This window comes from Acomys minous (assembly GCF_964271855.1).
Source record: "Acomys minous genome assembly, chromosome: 2".
In the NCBI taxonomy this organism is placed as follows: domain Eukaryota; kingdom Metazoa; phylum Chordata; class Mammalia; order Rodentia; family Muridae; genus Acomys; species Acomys minous.
The window spans coordinates 50994957-51014193 of record NC_140484.1 but is presented as its reverse complement, the minus strand read 5'-3'; the positions used below and the strand labels follow the sequence as shown (position 1 = coordinate 51014193).

The window sequence follows — 19237 nt, the reverse complement described above, 5'->3', positions numbered from 1 at the left end:
ACACAGACAGACACAGACATAGACACACACACACACACACACACACACACACACACACACACATGCACAGCAATGATGGCACATGCATTTACTCCCAGCACTCAGGAAGCAGAGGCAGGCAGATCTCTGTGAGTTCAAGGCCAGCCTGGTCTACAGGGTGAGTTCCCATACAGCCAGAGAGAGCTACACAGAAAAACCCTGTCTCAAGAAACAAACAAAACAAAACAAGCCAGCAGTAGTATTTGGAAGGTGCAGGCAAGCAGCCAAAACAAGGGCTAGAATACTTGCCTAGCATGTGCGCCGTGAATGAAAGGCTGGCAGGAGACAGGAAGGGGAAGAAAAAGAGAAGGAAAGAGGTGTTTGCAGGAGAGACCCATCAGGGCCTTGCGGCCACGCGGGAGGCATTAGCAGTCAGAACCATGGACAGATCCGAGCCTGCCTTTCAGGCTTCTGATGGAGAAACAAGGTTTGAGGACTCACTGCAAGGCCCAGACCTTCCTTCGGGTGAGGGCTTGTCAGTGCCTTTAGGGTCATTCCTGCAGCAGCCAGGACAGAACGTCGTGGGGACTGTGTCTGTGTGGTCTGAGTGTAGATTTCCATTCCCTTACACAAGGCTCTACAGCCCCTTGTCTTTCTAAGGCAATGAACACTGAAGTCTTCCAGGGCGACTTGCCCTGGATCTCACAGATCCAATGGCTGTCCCCACCCTTGAAGACTTTGCTTCCTGTCTGTCACAGGCTTGTGTTTACCTGGCATGGAAGAACAAGGCAAAGACCCGCAAACTCAATCATGGCCAGACCCCCCCCCCCGAATCTCACCCCTAAGTCCTATGTGCCACGGGCACCTCTGAGCCCTTGCAAGGAGCACCCTTCTAAAGGGCTTTCTCCAGGTGTGTGTGTGTGTGTGTGTGTGTGTGTGTGTGTGTGTGTGTGTGTGTGTGTGTGGTTTCCTGGCCAGCTGTTCATCTTTTTAGGGATTTTACATTCCTCCTGGGATTTTTTTTTCCTTCTGTCCTATGTAGCCACCACCAGCATGGACCAGCTCCACTCCTCAACGAAACACAACTGGCAGCCAGGACCTGGAGAGGAGCCTCAGCGCTGTAGGAAGCCACTTTGCAATCCTCTGCTACTCCATCCCTTCTCTAAGCCACAGTCTCACACCTGGCTGGCCAGCAGGCTTTAGCCACTTACAGGGACCCGGATAATCCGACACAGAGAAGGAGCGATACATGGGCTGACTAAACAGCAGTCTCTACTCTCGGATACACCCTGCTCCATAACCTGGGCTGCTTTCCTGAGCCAGCCAGCTTTGCTCCCACTGGCCCTGCCAGGCTCTAGCCTGGCCTGCAGGCTTTCCTGAGCCTCTGAGGGCTGTTGCCTGGCAAGTAATTGGCCCCGGGAAGCCCAGAGGGAGATGGGAAGGGATTGGGGAGGAGCTCTAAGTGAAGTGAAGTAGGAAGTGAGGCTATTAATTGGCTCCTCCCTCAGCTCTAGGGACCCAGGAGCTACTTAGGCAGCAGGGGTTCTTAAAGGAGACACACACTATTCTGACCCTTCCTCTCTCTAGAGGATTCTAAGTCTTCTGGGTATTGATCCAACAGCCCTACAAGGCTAGGGGATCTACCCCTCCTCCCTACAAGTCCACTCCTTTCTGAGGACAGGATTTGTACTGGGAGTCCCTGAGAGCAAAGGATCAGGCTTGGGTTAGGTTTAGGCTTAAAGGAGGTGGGTGTGGTGGCGCACGCCTTTAATCCCAGCAGAGGCCATGTGGATCTCTGTGAGTTCCAGGCCAGCCTGGTCTACAAAGTGAGTCCAGGACCGCCAAGGCCACACAGAGAAACCCTGTCTCCAAAAACCAAAAACCAAAACAACAACAACAAAGAAGATGAGGCTTGTGGAAGAAAGAACTGCAGGTTAAGCAGAGAAATGTAGGGCTTGGACAACATAAGGCCACTGTCATCTCCCACAGACGCAGGCCCATCGTCGCCAATGCAGCACACCCCTCTGGATCCAAATGACCCAATGATTCACAGCACAGAACCTGACCAACAGGAAGTGGAATGGCCCACAGACCCAGGACTCTGTCTCCCTAAGTCCTTCCACTTCCTGGTGGTTTTAAAATCAGAATATGGAAGATCTGTCTTAGAGTATGCCAGTGAGGATAAAAGGAGAGCAGATGCGACAGGGCTCTGCGTAATGCCTGGCACACAGGAGAGACCTCAAAGTGATGTATACTGAACTGGACTGTGCCTACCTTGGCACAGGTGGGAAAAAGAACAATTCATGGATAAATCTCAGTGTAAAACACACTTGAGCATCTGGCCCATGATGGCCTTAAGTGTGGTCCTGTAAGAATTAAGAGAGACAGCCTGGGACCAGGCTCAGTGAAGGTGCTTGCAGCATTAAGCATGATTGCCTGAGTTCAATTTCCAAAACCTACACGGTAGAAGGAAATGAAATGCCACTTGTAAACTGTCTACACACACACACACACACACACACACACACACACACACACACACACACACAAAAGGGAAAGGGTTTTTGTTTTTGTTTTTTTCAAGACAGGGTTTCTTTGTATAGCCTTAGCTATCCTGACACTCACTCTGTAGACTAGGCTGGCCTGGAACTCACAGAGATCCACCTGCCTCTGTCTCCCAAGAGCAGGGATTAAAGGCTTGCGCCACCACCGTCAGGGAATGGAAAAGATTTTTAAAGTAACAACAACACAAAAAAGAGAAGCCAAAAGCACACAGCAGCCAACTCAGAGAATACACACTGCGGGATAGGTCACAAGGCTGTGTGAGAAGCCCGAGGGTATGCAGATCTTGCGTAAGCTTTAGCTTTTGTGAAGTCCCGCCCTGCCTCAAGTTTGCGCATGCGCAAAAGATTTGGCGGGAAGTTCTGAAGCTGCGCTTGCGCAGAGCTGTCTAGAGGCTGGTTTCAGTGGCGAGACGCGATCTGTACTCCTTGGCCTGCAGTCTTTCGGCCTCAGTGTTCTCCCTGAGAAAGGGTTCCTGAGCGGGAACTCAAGCGTGGCCACTTCTCTGAGGTGTTAGAGGACCCCTAATCAGTGAGGCCGAGCCTGGGCGCTTCGAGGCTGAGGTAACCACCCGCGCGCTGCCTGGCGTTCCTGTGAGGCTGGCTTCGAGTGTGTTTTGCCCTCGAGGGGAGTTTCTGGGTCTGGCCCCTGCCCTCAGCCTTTGTAGTGATCCCTTCTCAGGCGTGGCTTGGGGATTGCCCAGCACATCTGTTGGGTGGCCTTGAGGTATAGGCTGGGCGCTTGGAGGCTTGAAGAGTGTGGAGAGCTGAGGTGGCAGTGAGGGAGGAATGGCTGCCGTGAGCACTGGCCAACTACCAAGTCTCAGCCAGTTTGCAGGACCCTCTGACTCCAGATGGTGACCAGCTCAGAAATGACGAGAACCTTTGTCTTCTGGACTACTGAGGAATGTTCTTGAACCCCATTACACCTAGGGTGGTGCCGCGTTGCCTATGACACGGACTCAGCTTTTACAGCTTCCACAACCCAGTCCTTATGTGTAGAAATTTCCAGATAGTCCCTAAGCCAGGCTTATTGTTAAACACACACACACACACACACACACACACACACACACACACACACACACTACCTTCCAGCTTGGTCTATAGAACGAGTTTCCTGTCAAAACCTCTCTCTCTCTCTCTCTCTCTCTCTCTCTCTCTCTCTCTCTCTCTCTCTCCTTCCCTGGTTTCTCTGTGTAACAGCCCTGGCTATCCTGGACTCACTTTGTAGACCAGGCTGGCCTCAAACTCAAGAGATCTGCCTGCCTCTGCCTCCTGAGTGCTGGGATTAAAGGTATGCTCTTTCTTTTTAAATGTGTGAGTGCTCTATCTGCATGCACACCTGCAGCTCAGAAGAGGGCATCAGATCCCTATACAGATGGTTGTGAGCCAACATGTGGTTCCTGAGAATTGAACTCAGGACGTCTGGAAGAGCAAACAGGGCTCTTAACCGCCGAGCCATCTCTCCAGTGGTTTTGTTCTTTGTTTATTTTATTTGTTTTGGGTTTTGAAGTCTCAAGGAATCAGGGTCATACGTAGCCCAGTCTGCCCTGAAACAGCTTATAGTTTAGGATGATCTTCCTGCCTCCACTTCCTGAGCGGTAGGATCAGAGGTATGGACTATTGACTTATTTTCTGGGGCTGAAGATATTGCTCAGAGATTAGGAGCACAGGCTGCTCTTCTAGAGGAACCAGGTTTGATTCCCAGCACCCATATGGCGGGTGGGTGGGGGGGGCAGGGGGGTTCATAGCTATCAGTAACAATAGTTCCAGGGGATCTGATGGCCTCTTTTGGCCTCTGTGGGCACCAGGCTTGATGTGGTGCACAGACATTCATAGAGGCAAAGCACCCATATACACAAAATAATAATAATAATAATAATAATAGTAGTAGTAGTAATGATAATATTTTTTTAAACAAAGAACTTACTTTACAAGACTCCCCGTTTCCCCAGGAAGGGCATGTGTATGTCTTCAGTTAGGTGTTCAAGTAACCAGGGATCTCTCTTTGTTTGCTCTTTTTGTTGTTGTTGTTTAGGGTTTTGTTTGTTTCTTTTGTTTTTTGTTTTGTTTTTTGTTTTTGAGGCAGGGTTTCTCTGTGTAATCCTGGCTATCCTAGACTCCATCTGTAGAACAGGGTGGCCTCACAAAGATCCACCTGCCTCTGCCTCCCGAGTGCTGTGATTAAAGGCATGTGCTGCCAAACCTGGCTCTTTGCTCTTTTTTTTTTTTAATATTTATTTTTATCCTGTTTTTACGTGCATGTGGTGTGTGCCGTGCATGTGTATTCACATGTGCGTAAGGCCTGAGGTTGATGTCGGAATTAGGCTCCGTTGTTCTTCCTCATTAACTAAGGTCAGGTCTCTCAGTCCAACCCAGAGCTTGTCAGTACAACTAGTCTTGCTAGCCACCTTGCTCTACCTTCTGAGGCTGGGATGACAGGCCACCAGGCCTTTCCGTGGGTTCTAGTCTTCATGCCTGGCAAACACGTTAGCCCCTGAGCCATCTCCCCGGCTATCTTTCCTTGTCTGAGTCAGGGCCTGACTCCTGAGCCCAAGCAGTCCTCAGACTGAGAGCAGTTCTCCTCCTCCTTCCTCTGCCTGAGTGTTAGGGTTGCAGGTGTGAGCTGAGATGCATGGCTATGGCGTCATCGTGGACTGTTGCTTTTCTTCACCTTGTCAGGCCACCAGAGCATGAGTGGGCGTCTTTGAAGTCACTCTGCATTTCAGCTCTGCTTTTATCACTAAAGACCATGCTCCTGGTAGCTGCTGTCTGGAACCGCAGTCTCCTTAATCTGATCTTTTCCATCTTCTCCTGCTCGCATTGTCTTAGTTACTGTTCTGTTGCTGTAGAGACACCGTGACCAAGGCAGCTCTTAGAAAGGAAAGCTTTTAACTGGGGGGGCTCGCTTATAGTTTCTGAGACTTAGTCTATAATCATGGTGGGGAATGTGGTGACCAGCGGGCATGAGGCTGGAGAAGTAGCTGAGAGCTACATCCTCATCCACAGGCTGTAGGCCAAGAGACATTGGGCCTGGTGTGGGCTTTTCATACCTCAAAGCCCACCCCTGACAACACACTTACTCCAAGGCCACACCTACTCCAGTGAGTTCACGTTTCCTAATCCTTATTCTTCTCAGTTTGCCAATTGGGACCAAACAGTCAAACATATATTCCTAAGGAGCCCGTCCTCACTCACACCACCACACAAGTTGTCTCCTGCATTACAACCAGCAAATGCGCAGCTGTAATCCCAGAACTTGAAAGGTAGAGGCAAGAGAATCAGGAATTCAAGATCATTCTTAGGTACAGTTAGAGACCAGCCTGGCCTATTGAGAACCTGTGTTAAAAAAAAAAATGCTGGGTGTGGTGGCATACACCTTTAATCCTAGTACTTGAGAGACAGATGCAGGCAGATCTCTGTGAGTTCAAAGCCAGCCTGGTCTACAAAGTGAGTGTAGGACAGCCAAGGCTAAACAGAGAAACCCTGTCTTGAAAAAAAAAAAAGAAGAAGAAAAAAAAATCCACAATAACCATCTAGTGTGTGTGTTTGTGTTATACGTATGTTACTATAAGGATGGACACAGATGAGCACAGATATGTGTGCACTTATTTGCATAAAGGCCAGAGATTTTTTTGGGGGGAGAGGTTTGAGACAGGGTCTCTCTGTATTAGTCTTAGCTGTCCTGGACTCGCTTTGTAGACCAGGCTGGCCTCGAACTCACAGCAATCTGTCTGCCTCTGTCTCCTGAGTGCTGGGATTAAAGGCGTGCGCTGCCACTCCCTGCTAGGCCAGAGATTTTTTTTTTATGACGTCCTTCAGTGCTTTCTGATCTCAGGTAGGCTCTATGATCCACAACCAGCCTCATAGGAAGGCCTTTGTCCCTTCTCTGCACTTCCTAGATGATCTCATCCCTCCTAACAGCTTCAAGTGCCACTGAAACAGCGATGACTCAATTTTGTATTTCCATCCCTTGCACAGTAGGACACTGCCTCCTCAGCATAACCATTTAAAGGGTAAGTCCTGTCAGACTTCACAGAAACAGAGCTATGAGTTCTAGCTTCCAGAACTCTTTCTCCAGCACCCCAAATAAGAGTAAGCACTGTTGCTCACCTGATTTCCAAAAGCCATCCTTGATTCCCATGTCTATCCCTTCCATTAAGATAAAATGTGTCTCAAGTCCAGTTAGCACTACAAAAGCTCCAGGCCCAAGTTAGCAGCAGCTTTCTAACTGTCTCTCAGCTTCTGTTCTTGTCTCTTACAGTTTTTCTTCTTAGAAGCCAGATACTAAAGTTCTTGGTTTTTTGTTTCTTAAAGTTTTCAAGACAGAGTTTCTCTATGTGTAGCTCCCTGGACTCACTCTCTAGACCAGGCTGGCCTCGAACTCACAGAGATCCGCCTGCTTCTGCCTCCCAGAGTGCTGGGATTAAAGGCTTGTGCCACCATTGCCAGGCAATATATTAAAGTTCCTAAGTCAGGGCCAGTGATGTGATTCCATGGGTAAAGGTGCCCGCTGCCAAGCCTGAGAGCTGAGTTCCATCTAGCGGTCCCACTTGGCAGACCAGTCCTGTGACTTCCCCATGTTTGCTATGGCACATGAGTACCCCCAAAGGTTAAAGGTGTGTTCCACTATATGTGGCTTCTTGCCTAGTCTTAACCTTGCTGTCTAACTTTGCCCAAATTAATAGCCTCACAGCAGATCTGTCATTTGTGTGTGTGTAGTAGTAGGGATAGAGCTTGGGGCTTCATGCTTGCTAAGCAGGTACTCTATAACTGAGCCTTTGTTTTCACTGACAATTTGAGATTGTACCTCACTAAATTGACTAGATTGGCCTTTAACTGTCTATATCCCAGTCGGTGGCCTTGCAGTCCTGTGTCAACCTCCAGAGCAGATGAAATTATAGACCTGTATCTCCAGGACTTTTCAAGTCTATCTTCATATACTTAGTGAGTACAATTATTATAACCTCAATATCTCATCAGAAGTTACAATAAATCTAGTAAAATATTTCAAATTTTCAGAGTGAAAATTTTTTCCATATATATATTTAATTTTCGGTTTTTCAAGACAGTGTTTCTCTGTATAACCTTGGCTGTCCTGGAACCCACTCTGTGGACCAGGCTCTATGAATTCACAGAGATCCACTTGCCTCTGCCTCCTGAGTGCTGGGATTTAAGGCACCACCACTGCCTGGCCTCATTTTCTTTTTTAAGATAGGGTTTTGCTATATAGCTCAGACTGGCCTTGAATTTGCAGCAATCCTCCTACCTCAGCTTTCTCAGTGCTAGAATAACAGGTGTGAGCCACCACACCCAGCTTCATTTTTCCTATTAACTTAATTTCCTCAGAGTCATGCCAAGAACAAAGCTGTATGTTTTGAGAGTTTTCTTTTACATTTCCATGTACCTTTCTTCTGCCTCTAAGGCCTTAGAGTTATGTATCTCAGAGAGCCAGGGCTTATAACTCAACACTATAAAATATGCTTTCTTTCTCTTCCCAAGCATGTTTTTTGACATTTGCCCTTCTGAAAGCATTAACTTTGCCTCTCTTTTGTTTTTTGTTTTGCTTGTTTTTTTGAGACAAGGTTTCTCTGTGTATAGCTTTGGCTGTCCTGGAACTTACTCTGTAGACCTCTGTGGCTTCGAACTCAGAGATCTGCCTGTCTCTGACTGCTACGATTAAAGGCATGTGACACCACTGTTCAGTATAGACTTACAGATGTGGTGGCGCACAGCACTGGGAGGCAGAAGCAGGCAGATTGCTGTGAGTTTGAGACCAGCCTGGTCTAGAAAGTGGGTCCAGGACAGCCAAAGCTACACAGAGAAACCCTGTCTCGAAAAACAAACAAACAAACAAGTCCTTAATGTTTGATGCCATTCTGTATACTTCCTTTCACTGGTCAGCTTAATTAGCTGACTAAGTTTCCTTTGAAAATGAATTTTTGTTTTGTTGAGTCAAGGTCTCTCTCTATAGCCCTGGCTATCCTGGAACTCAGCATGTAGAACTCATAGAGATCATCTTGCCTCTGTTTAAGGTAAAAATATATACCAGTCACCATGCCCAGCTCTGAAAAGTTCATACCCAAATTATAATTTAATAGCCACTAATCAGAAAGGTTTATATTTTGGTTTGATGTATTTGAACCCTGGATGAGTTTCCCTGGAGTTACATGAGTCAAGAGAATGCCCAGAGATACAGTTTAATAAAATGGCTGGGCAGTGGTGGCACATACCTGTAATCCCAGCACTGAGGAGGCTAGTATCTCTCTGAGTTCAAGGCCAGCCTGGTCTACAAAGCAAGTCCAAGCCTCTGCAGAAAAACCCTGTCTCAAAAATAATTTTTAATAAAATGACTAAATGATGATAGGATATAGTGAAAAGTTCATGAGCCAACGGAATCATGCTCTTGTTTGCTTTCTCTTGCTTTGCGTTTTCCTTTTTCAAGACAGGTTTCTCTGTGTAGCCTTGGCTGTCCTGGACTTGCTTTGTAGACCAGGCTGGCCTCGAACTCAAGAGATCCACCTGCCTCCGCCTCCCTAGTGCTAGGACTAACGGTGTACACCACCCTGCCCCGGCTAGGAAGAAACTTTTAGTAATCCGGCCTAAATCTGTTTCCACACAGGACTATGTGACCTTGAAGGGCACTTCCTCCTTTGGTGAAGTTGCTTCCCTTCAGCGACCTCAGAAATTAAATACTTTGAACTGTAAGTGCCCTGTCTTCAAATCTCTAGTTGAGAATATAGGTTTTCAGAGACTCTGAATCCACTTCAGCCATAATGGGAAGATCTCTTGAGGCTACCAAGGACTCTGGAGAGAGAGGAAGAAAGTGGTCATACCTCAACCCTGAACCTGGGTGATGGGTTGGTAGCATCAGGAGGGTTCTCCTACACTGTTGCCACACTCATCAGTGGTCTCAGTAGCCTGCCAGGTTAGATTAGCTGTGTAAATGTATTTCACAATGCAGGCAATCTTTATTCAGCAGTGTTGTGGAGAATTTTTCCCCCAGATATGTTTATGACTTAGTGACTGCACTTCCCTACTGTCACCTTCCATGGCAACCCATTATCCTCATTAGCATTCAGTGCCCCAGCAGGACTGTGTACTGACCTAGGTGGTTCTTTATGTGAAACAAGTTACTCAAACCTTTAAAAAAAATCTTTCTTAGATGTCTCTTTTGGGGGCGGGGTTTCTCTGTGTAGCCCTGACTTTCCTGGACTCACTTTGTAGACCAGGCTGGCCTCAAACTCACAGCAATCCGCCAGCCTCTACCTCCGAGTGCTGGGATTAAAGGCGTGCACTACCACGCCCAACTTCTTAGGTGTCTTTAAAATCTAATACTTGCTCAAGGGTGGCTCATGTCAGATTGTGTGTCTGTGTTAAAGCTAAGCAATTTTGCTCTCTTAAATTCACTTTCTTGCAAAGCCTTCAGAGAAAACCTCTTCAACAGTAAGGGTTGGCGGGGTGGCTCTGTGGGTAAGAGTGCTTGATCTGCAATCATGAGGATACAAATTCTGATCCTCAACACCGTATAAAAAGCCAGGCATGGGGACTGGAGAGATGGCTCAGAGGTTAAGAGCATTGTCTGTTCCTACAAAGGTCCTGAGTTCAATTCCCAGCAACCACATGGTGGCTCACAACCATCTACGATGAGGTCTAGTGCCCTCTTCTGCCTTGCAGGCAAACATGCAGGTAGAACACTATACATAATAAATCTAAAAGAAAAGAAAAAAAAAGCCAGGCATGACTAATGACTGCATTGCTTATAACCCCAGCATTGAGGGTGTGGGAGCTCAGTGGTTAGGCAGCCTAGCCAAATCAGGAGACTTCTGGTTCAGTGAGAGACCTGCTCTGGAGGCAGAAAGGTAGAAACTGATATAGGAAAACTCCCAATGTCTTGCTCTGTTTTTTTTGTTTTTTGTTTTTATTTTGTTTTGTTTTGTTTTGAGACAGGGTTTCTGTGTGTAGCCTTGACTGTCCTGGACTCCCTTTGTAGACCAGGCTGGCCTCGAGCTCACAAAGATCTGCCTGCCTCTGCCTCCTGAGTGCTGGGATTAAAGGCGTACGCCACCATGCCTACCTAGCAGGAGGATTTTTAATTCCAGGCCATCCTGGGCTACATAGTGAGATCCTAATCTCATCTTTCGTGTCTTTGGCACAATCCATACTTTCTGTAACTTTTCTTCCTTTGTTTTCTTCCATTGTGATTTGTAGTCACCTACAAATGGGTTGAGAGTCTGACCTTTATTCTATAATAATAATACTCAATATTCTTAATATACTATAATAGTAAAGCTTAATAGTTACTGACACCTAGTGTCACCATGACTACAGTAGTCAAAGTTGGAAAATAACCCTGTGAACTACTTGAGCCACTATTGCCCTGTGGTTGTTTTGGACTATGCTGTCTAATGAGCTATTAGTGTGTGGTGTTTGTATCTGAAGCAGGCAGCCAGCAATGAACAGAAATAGCCCTAGGTTAGAAGAGAGGGTTTTTTGTTGTTTGTTTGTTTGTTTTCCTTTTCTCAGCCAGCCAGCTGTGGTGCAGCACATGAAGCTTCCACTTTGGACTGTTGTTTTTAGTGCATGTCCTTCATTTCATTTGCTAAGATGTCCTCAAGCCTTATGCTGCGGGGAGGTTACTGCATCTAGAGTTTCTGTGGCATCAACCTGAGCCTCACGGGGTGGGCTCCCTGCCTAATTAGAAAAATGATCTGCAACCAAAGCTGGTCAGCTTTACCTTGGATTCCTGCCATGCCTTGGGCAAGGGACATTTACCATCCCGCCGCCCCCCCCCCCCCCCCCCCCCGCCACAGGGTATGCGCAGCATTTCCTCTCTGGTAACTTTGCAATTGGCAAAACTTACTTTTTCGTTTTTGACTGACGTTCTAGTCTAAACAGTCCCTGGCTCCAACCACCTCCCAAACGGCCCAGATCAAACACCGGGGTATCTCCTTACTGCCAGCCCAGACTTGAACCTTGGAAATTTCAGGAAATTCAGTTTCTTTGGCACATGGCTTTTGTGATGCTGCCATACAAGGTCTCCCTCTGCTGACTAGAAATGGGGTACAATAATACAGAAGAAAAAAATAACGAAAATAGTACAGAATGTGGTAATATATGCCTGTGATCCCAGCACTCTGGGAGACTGAGCAGGAAGATTGTTGAATGAGAGGCGAGTCTGAGCCACATTAGTGAGCTGAAGGCTTTGCTAGGAGGCATGTGGAAACTGGTGAGGCACACCTTCAATCCCAGCAGGCAGGGACAGATGCATCTCTGAGCTTAAGTGCAGCCTGGTCTACAGAGTGAGTTCCAGGCTAGCCTGGTCTACAGAGTGAGTTCCAGAACAGACAGGGATGCACAGAGAGAAACTCTGTCACAAAAAACCTGGAGCGTGGGGTAGACACAAAACCAGAAAAAAACTTTTATATGCATGCCTATATGATATTTTTCTATTTACAAAATGGTTTTATGCTTGTTATCTTGGCTTCTTTCTCTTTATAACTTGAAGTTAGGCTACCAGAGTGGTGGAAGGACATACACCCCTTCAGTAGTGCTGCTGTTTCCTAGACCGTCAAGTTTACACTACTGGTTGCATACGCTTGTGACAAGTGAGATAAAACACACTCAGCATGTAGAATAGAGTGTAAAAAAATAGTTAGCTGGTCACTATGACACAGCCTGCAGCCTAGCTATGCAGAAGGCTGAGACAGGAAGATCACTTGCTCAGTAGTTCTTCGCTAGACTGAGTAACATATTAAGACCCCATCTTCAAACCAAAACAAAATACAACAAAAGAAAACCCTGCTATCCCAGCCCTTGGGACTCTGCTGAGGATCTGTCCAAGGTCATCCTCAATTACATTGGGGTGTTCAAGGCCAGCCTGAACTCTGTGTCGATACTGTGTAAGAAAACTAAGTCCAGGTGTGGTGGCGCACACCTTTAACTCCAGCACTCGGGAGGCAGAGGCAGGCGGATCTCTGTGAGTTCGAGGACACCTTGGTCTACAAAGCCAGTCCAGGACAGCCAGGACTATGAGAAACCCTGTCTCGAAAAAACAAAACAAAAAAACCTAAGGCTCAAGCTTGAGGCTGGAGGATTGCTATGAGTTTGAAGGCAGCCTAGGATACATTGTTCCTGGCCAGCCTGGATTACAAAGTAAGAACTTGTCTGAAGTTTTTCTTTTTAAAGAGAGAAGGAAAAGATGGAGAGAAGAGAAGAGAGACTGATGTTCAGAAATCAAGTACGGACATTAGGGCTGGGATTCAAACCAAGGTTCTCTTTGGTGCCCATTCTGTTTACTGCATCTCAGTCACTTCTAAAATCAATGTCCAGAGTTGTCTATAGAAAACTTTGATCCTTGGAAACTGGACCTTTTTATTATTTAAAGTTCTGCATGTAAATGCCAAGGAACTGGAGTGTTTATTTTCTCTATTTTTAAAAATTATTTGTATTTTATGTACATTGGTGTTTTGCCTGCGTGTATCTATGTGTGAGGGTGTTGGATCCCCTGGAACAGGAGTTACAGACAGTTGGGAGCTGCCATGTCGGTGCTGGGAATTAAACCCAGGTCCTTTGGAAGAACTGCCAGTGCTCTTAACTGCCAAGCCATCTCTCCAACCCCTATTTCCTCTATTTTAAAACGGAGGCATGGAAAAGTACTAATAAATTAGAATATCAGTGTCCTTAATTTTTTTTAAATCTCTGAGCTGATGCCAAATGTGACCAGTCTTGGTTTGCTTTCTATTGGTGCAGTAAATCTCCATGACAAAAAGGAACTTGGAGAGGGCTTATTTGTCTGTGAGGCTCCAGTCCATCATTAGGGAAAGCCAAGGCAAGACCCGAAGCAGAGACCATGGAGTAATGCCTTTACTGAGCTACTCCCTGTGGCTTGCTCAACCTACTTTCCCATACAAGCCAAGGCCTGCCCAGCGGTGATACTACTTCCCACAGTGGGCTGGATCCTCCCACATCAGTCAATAATCAGAGCCCCGCAGACTTGCCTACAGGCCAATCTGATAGAAACATTTTCTCAATTGAGGTTTTTTTTTCCCAGATGATTCTAGCTAGTGTTAAGTTGACAAAAAACAAAACCCCCACAACTAACCAGCACAGTCATAAAATGAAAAATTAAAGCTTGAATGTTGCTGGGTGGTGGTGGCACATGCCTTTAATCCCAGCACTCAGGAGGCAAAGACAGGTAGGTCTCTGATCCAGGTCAGCCTGTTCTACAAAGTGAGTTCCAGGACAGCCAGGGATATACAAAGAAACCCTGTCTTGAAAAACTAAAACCCACCAACCAACCAAAAAAGAAACCTTGAACACTGTATTTTTGTCTTTATATAGATGTGGTTCCAATACACCATGTATCTTCACTATATAGGCAGAGGAATGGTCCAGGTAATCAATAGCAAATCTCAGCCTGGTTTATGGCCACTGGAATTGTGCTACAGATTGGACAGGCTTCCTTTCCTATATTTAAAGACATATCTTTGGCTATTCATTTATTTATTTATTTATTTATTTATTTATTTATTTTTGGTTTTTTTGAGACAGAGTTTCTCTGTGTAGCTCTGGCTGTCTTGGAATTCACTCTGTAGACCAGGCTAGCCTCAAACTCACAGAGGTCAAATGCTGGGATTAAAGGCATGTGCCACTACTGCCTGGCTCCATCTTTTGATTTTTACTGATTTATATTTCTACTTTTTTTTTAGGCTACCATCAAGAAACAATGAGTTTAAAACCATTCACCTACCCATTTCCAGAGACAAGGTTTCTTCATGCAGGACCCAATGTGTATAAATTCAAAATCAGATATGGCGACAGTATCAGGTAATTTGAAAGGTAGGAAGATAGCTCATGCAAGTGCACTCCCCAGGTCATCCTCTCTACCTTACTCAGTCCAGGGAAGTGACTGCAATAACACCTGTCAGGCTCTTCCCTATGTACTGCATTAGCTGTTTATATAATTTCCTAAGTGAGCAATAGTATGCCTTTGAGGAGATACTTCTCAGAATTTTTTCAGTTTGGTCTTGTCTTAAAATGTACGTAAGTAGCCGGGCATGGTGGCACACACCTTTAATCACAGCACTCCGGAGGCAGGGGGCTAGCCTGGTCTACAAAGAGAGTTCCAGGACAGCCAGGGCTATTACACAGAGAAACCCTGTCTTGAAAAACAAAGCAAAATAAAACAAAAAATGTAAGTAAATAAATAAAATGTGAGTAGGGCTGGAGAAATTACTTGTCAGTCAAAAGCACTGACTTTTCTTCCAAATTCCATTTCTGTTTCCTGAACCTATGTGGTGTTTTCTCCTATAACCTTAGTTCCAGTGGATCTGATGGCTTCCATGGACACCACATGCATGTGATGTGTACATACAGACAAAACAACTATATATATAAAACCAGGGGCTGGAGAGATGGTTCAGCACTTAAGAGTGTGCATTACTCTCCCAAAGGACCCTAAGAAGATTCCCAGAACTCAAGTCAGATGGCATAAAATTGCCTGTGACTATAGCTCCAGGGGATATGACACCCTGTGTCTCAGAGGGCACCCACACTCATCCCTACACCCACACAGATACACATATATACATGTGATTAAAAATAAATATTTCAGAGCTGGGCATGATGGCATATGCCTTTAATCCCAGCACTCAGGAGGCAGAGGCAGGCAGATCACTGTAAGTTTGAGGCCAGCCTGGTCTACAATGTGAGTGCAGGACAGCCAAGGCTACACAGAGAAACCCTGTCTAAGAAAACCAAAATAAATAAATAAATATTTTAGAGGTATTGCAAAGAACTTATCAGTATGGCCTAGTGCACAAATAACCAACACAGTGAGATTATAGTGTATTTTAAAGCTGCAACCACTGTACTGGGCAGAATCTAAATTACTCTAATCCTATAGCCTCAAAACCTACATATATACCAATAATTTGCCAATTGATGACTCCTGAGGCATCTCCTTTCTCAACTGTCAACTGTCAGCTACTAGCTCTTCCATCCCCTTCTTGGAAGCTCCATCTTCCACGTCCTGTCCTTCTGCCCAGCTGATTGGCCAAACAGCACTTTATTGACAACTGCTACACCCACTCAAGGCATCCCTCCACAATTCCCCCTTTTAGTCTAATAAAAAGCCCCCCTTTACTCTTTATCAATGTAAAAACATCTAAACTCCTAAACAACTAAGCTTAATTGTGAACTAAATTATCTGTCTTTAATCTCATCAGAAACTTGAGAAGGAATAAAATTAATTACCTGAGTAAACAGGAAGTGCAGGTTAGCAGCTTCCAAAATGGGAAAAATGTCAGAGACATTTTGCTGCCTGAACAGTCACTCAAAACTCTCTAACACTTTGGAGCATCATCTTAAGCCTTCTGGCCCAGTATAGATGACAGACATATTTATGAAGTAGAAACTATTAAGGACTTGCCTACCCTGTCTTGGCAGAGTTTGGCCATCAACTTCACCTGCATCTAAGCTTGCACATTTCTGTCTGTGGCAGAAAAGGAGGCGATTTTTGCCCAGTGGCCTGTTTGCCACATCTGAAGCTGTCTCCATAAGGAGGTTCCTCGATACTCATTACCTTCTTTGAGACAGGCTGGGTGTTTCTAGGAGTCAACCTGTCTTGTTTTCTTTTTTCTTTTTCTTTTTTTCTTGGTTTTTCGGGACAGTGTTTCTCTGTGTAATATCCCTGGCTGTCCTAGACTCACTTTGTAGACTAAAATGGCTTTGAACTCACAATGGATCCGCCTCCCTCTGCCTCCCAAGTGCTGGGATTGAAGGCCTGCGCCACCACTGCCTGGCCTGTCTTTTTTTCAAAGAATCCTTAAAACAATAAAAACATCAGCCAGGCGTGGTGGCACACGCCTTTAATCCCAGCACTTGGGAAGCAGAGGGAGGTGGATCACTGTGAGTTCAAGGCCAGCCTGGGCTACCAAGCAAGTCCAGGACAGCCCAAGCTGCACAGAGAAACCCTGTTTCAAAACAAAACAAAAACAAACAAACAAAAAACCAAAAGCAAAACAAAAAATCTTTAAATGCCATATTCTATAGGTCTCTGAGACTTTTGAAAATCTTATCTAAATATGTTACCTTATCTATCTATAGAATCGTATCTGTCTGTTAAACGTAGGATGTATATTCTTGTGATAAAATAGAGTAGTATTTGACATGACCATGAGTTGATCAACTAACAATTAACTTGTGTTGCTAATTATCCTAAAGTATTGGAAATAAACCTGTATCATAAGTGAGTTGCACAGGTACAATGCCTCATATTAGGGTAGAAATAATGTGTGTGAATAACAATCCTAATTTGAATTCTGTACCAATGTATCAAAATTAAACTTATTTTGCATCAATATATGAAATTCTATACAAATGAATTAAAAATAACTCTATTTGTGAGTAACAATTAAGGCCTTAAGTTGATTCAATGATCTACTTTTTGTCCTAACATCCCTATATGTTTCTATATTCTCTTTTCTTTTTTCTTTTTTTCAAGACAGAGTTTCTCTGTGTAGACTCGCTTTGTAGACCAGGCTGGCCTCGAACTCACAGCAATCCGCCTGTCTCTGCCTCCCGAGTGCTGGGATTAAAGGCATGCACCACCACGCCTGGCTCCCCCTTCTTTCTTTTAAGCCCCTACCTCCATACTTAAGAAAGATAAAGGAAAAGAGAAAAAAAATCCCTGAATCCAATATTATTGTCTCTCTGAATAAGACCAATAATAACATAACCAATTCCCAATGAAAATAAACATCTGTAGCCCAAGAAAACAACCAAAACCTTACCCAACACCCCCTTAAGGGAAATGGAATGTCAGTCTCTTTTTAAGGCTTCTTCCAGCACATTTGGGACCATAATACCTTTGTAATGGCCCAAATAAAATTGGAAAAATAGTTTAAAAAGCTAGAGATAGCATTTGTGGTCCAGTCTCTAAATATTGAAAAATTCCAGGCTTAATAGAAGTCCTTTGTGGGATAGTGTGAAATGCTGGATCAATTGGAATTAGAAGCTTTCCCTGAAGCTGTCCTGGGAGCTGTTCTGTTCTGATGCGGCTGGAACATGAAGGATGCAGGATGTCAGTGTCTTAGCATGCTGGAGGATAGATCCTGTCGGATCTGATCCAGCATCCATGTCCAGTTCTTTCATTCTGAAAACATATCATTTCTCACAAGTATTATACAGTCCTAAAACTGTAAATGCATGAGGTGTGCAGGATGCACATAACAGTCAAGGTTGGGTCTCTGCCTTTTATATGAGCAGGAGAAAGACCTCTGTAAATCTCCATTCATGCAGTACAAAGAATGGTGTGTAATAATATGTTGTGGGCATTCTGTAACCAACAAGAAGCATTGGCTATTCGTGTCTCAGCCAGTCTCAGTTATTCCCATGTAGTGGGGTTAGCAATACATGCTACCCGCTTGCTCTGTAGTTTGAATTCATGTACGTATAGACTGACTTAGGTTAGCAATCTCCCTTTCAACCAGGTCTGTTTCATTTTGACCTCTTTCAAAGAGGAAGTATAAGATTACCATTACCACAGAAGATACAGTCATTATCTAACTGAAATCAAAACAAGATTGTATAGTTCTAAATGTCCTTCTCTAGGCTCTGTGGTGCCTGATGTATAGGCCAGGCGGCTACCTGTTTCCGTAGAGAAAGCATCCTGTCTAGAGACAAGCTGGTTGCCTTGAGCAAAAGAAAAGGCATTAAGCTTTAAATAAACTTAAGCATACCCTAGGCACCTTGTACCTGGGTTTTTACATTTGTTGCAGGTGGTTTTGTCTCACCCCTTCTCTCCATACGGTACGAATGCTTCCACCTTTTAAGCATATGAATTGTAGCTTTTTGAGTTTCTGGGACCTAACTAGCCTGGTGTGTACTTTGTCACCTGTAAGTCCTCTATGTCTCTTTGAATCAGATGTGACTGCCACCTGTCCCCAGTGAAAGTTGCTCACATTTAGAGGGATAAGCTGGCTGCTAGAGCAGTAACACCTCAACTCAATCAGCATACAAAAGCTTTTTGTCATGGAAGGCATGCTGCTTGCATGTCTGTCTCCTGTAGTTTTTTTTGCCCAACTATAACTGAATCATGAGAATTTATTTTTGGGTCTTCAGTGGTTTTAAACCATTCATGAAAAAGTGCAGATCTTGCCCTCAAGGATCTAATAGCCTTTTTGTATTCAGCTTTAGCATTCTCAAAAACTAAAGATGAAAGCAGAATTTCTCTAGCATTTGGATCTGCTATGGTTCTAGTCAGAGCTTTAGTTAGTCTCTGTAAAAAGTCAGCAAAAGGTTCATTTGAACCTTGGGTTATTTTTATAAATGATTCCGTTTGTCCCTGTTGTTCAACCTTGCCCCAAGCATTCATGGCTATTGTTCAGCATTGTTCTAAGACAGCATCATCAACGGCAATCTACTCTAGTTTAGAATATGGGCCTTCACCTAACAACTGATCCCTGACAATATCAATGCCTCCAGTCCTATTGCGCTGCTCCATAAGTGCGGCCTCATCTTTCCACCATGCCAGCCATTGTAATTGGGGACCCGGCTCTAAGATGGCAGTCATCAAATCTCTCCAATCTTTTGGAATTATATAATTCCATGTGGCTCAGTTATTAAGTATCTCTTTGACATATGGTGAATGTAAACCATAACTGCTTATTGCCGCCTTAAACCCTTTTAAA

At 44.9% G+C, this 19237-nt stretch overlaps 1 protein-coding gene across 3 annotated transcripts in view; it reads left to right on the top strand.

The window, feature by feature from the left end:
- The first annotated feature begins 2940 nt into the window (after nucleotides 1–2940).
- The window catches only part of MAJIN (membrane anchored junction protein), a 38202-nt gene continuing 21905 nt past the window's right edge, over nucleotides 2941–19237 (top strand). For all 3 annotated transcript variants that reach the window (XM_084761731.1, XM_084761730.1, XM_084761729.1), the window contains exons 1-2: nucleotides 2941–3104; nucleotides 14255–14372. In XM_084761731.1, the coding sequence (XP_084617857.1) occupies nucleotides 14272–14372 (101 nt within the window). In that variant the 5' untranslated portion in view covers nucleotides 2941–3104; nucleotides 14255–14271. The remainder of the gene's footprint in view (nucleotides 3105–14254; nucleotides 14373–19237) is intronic.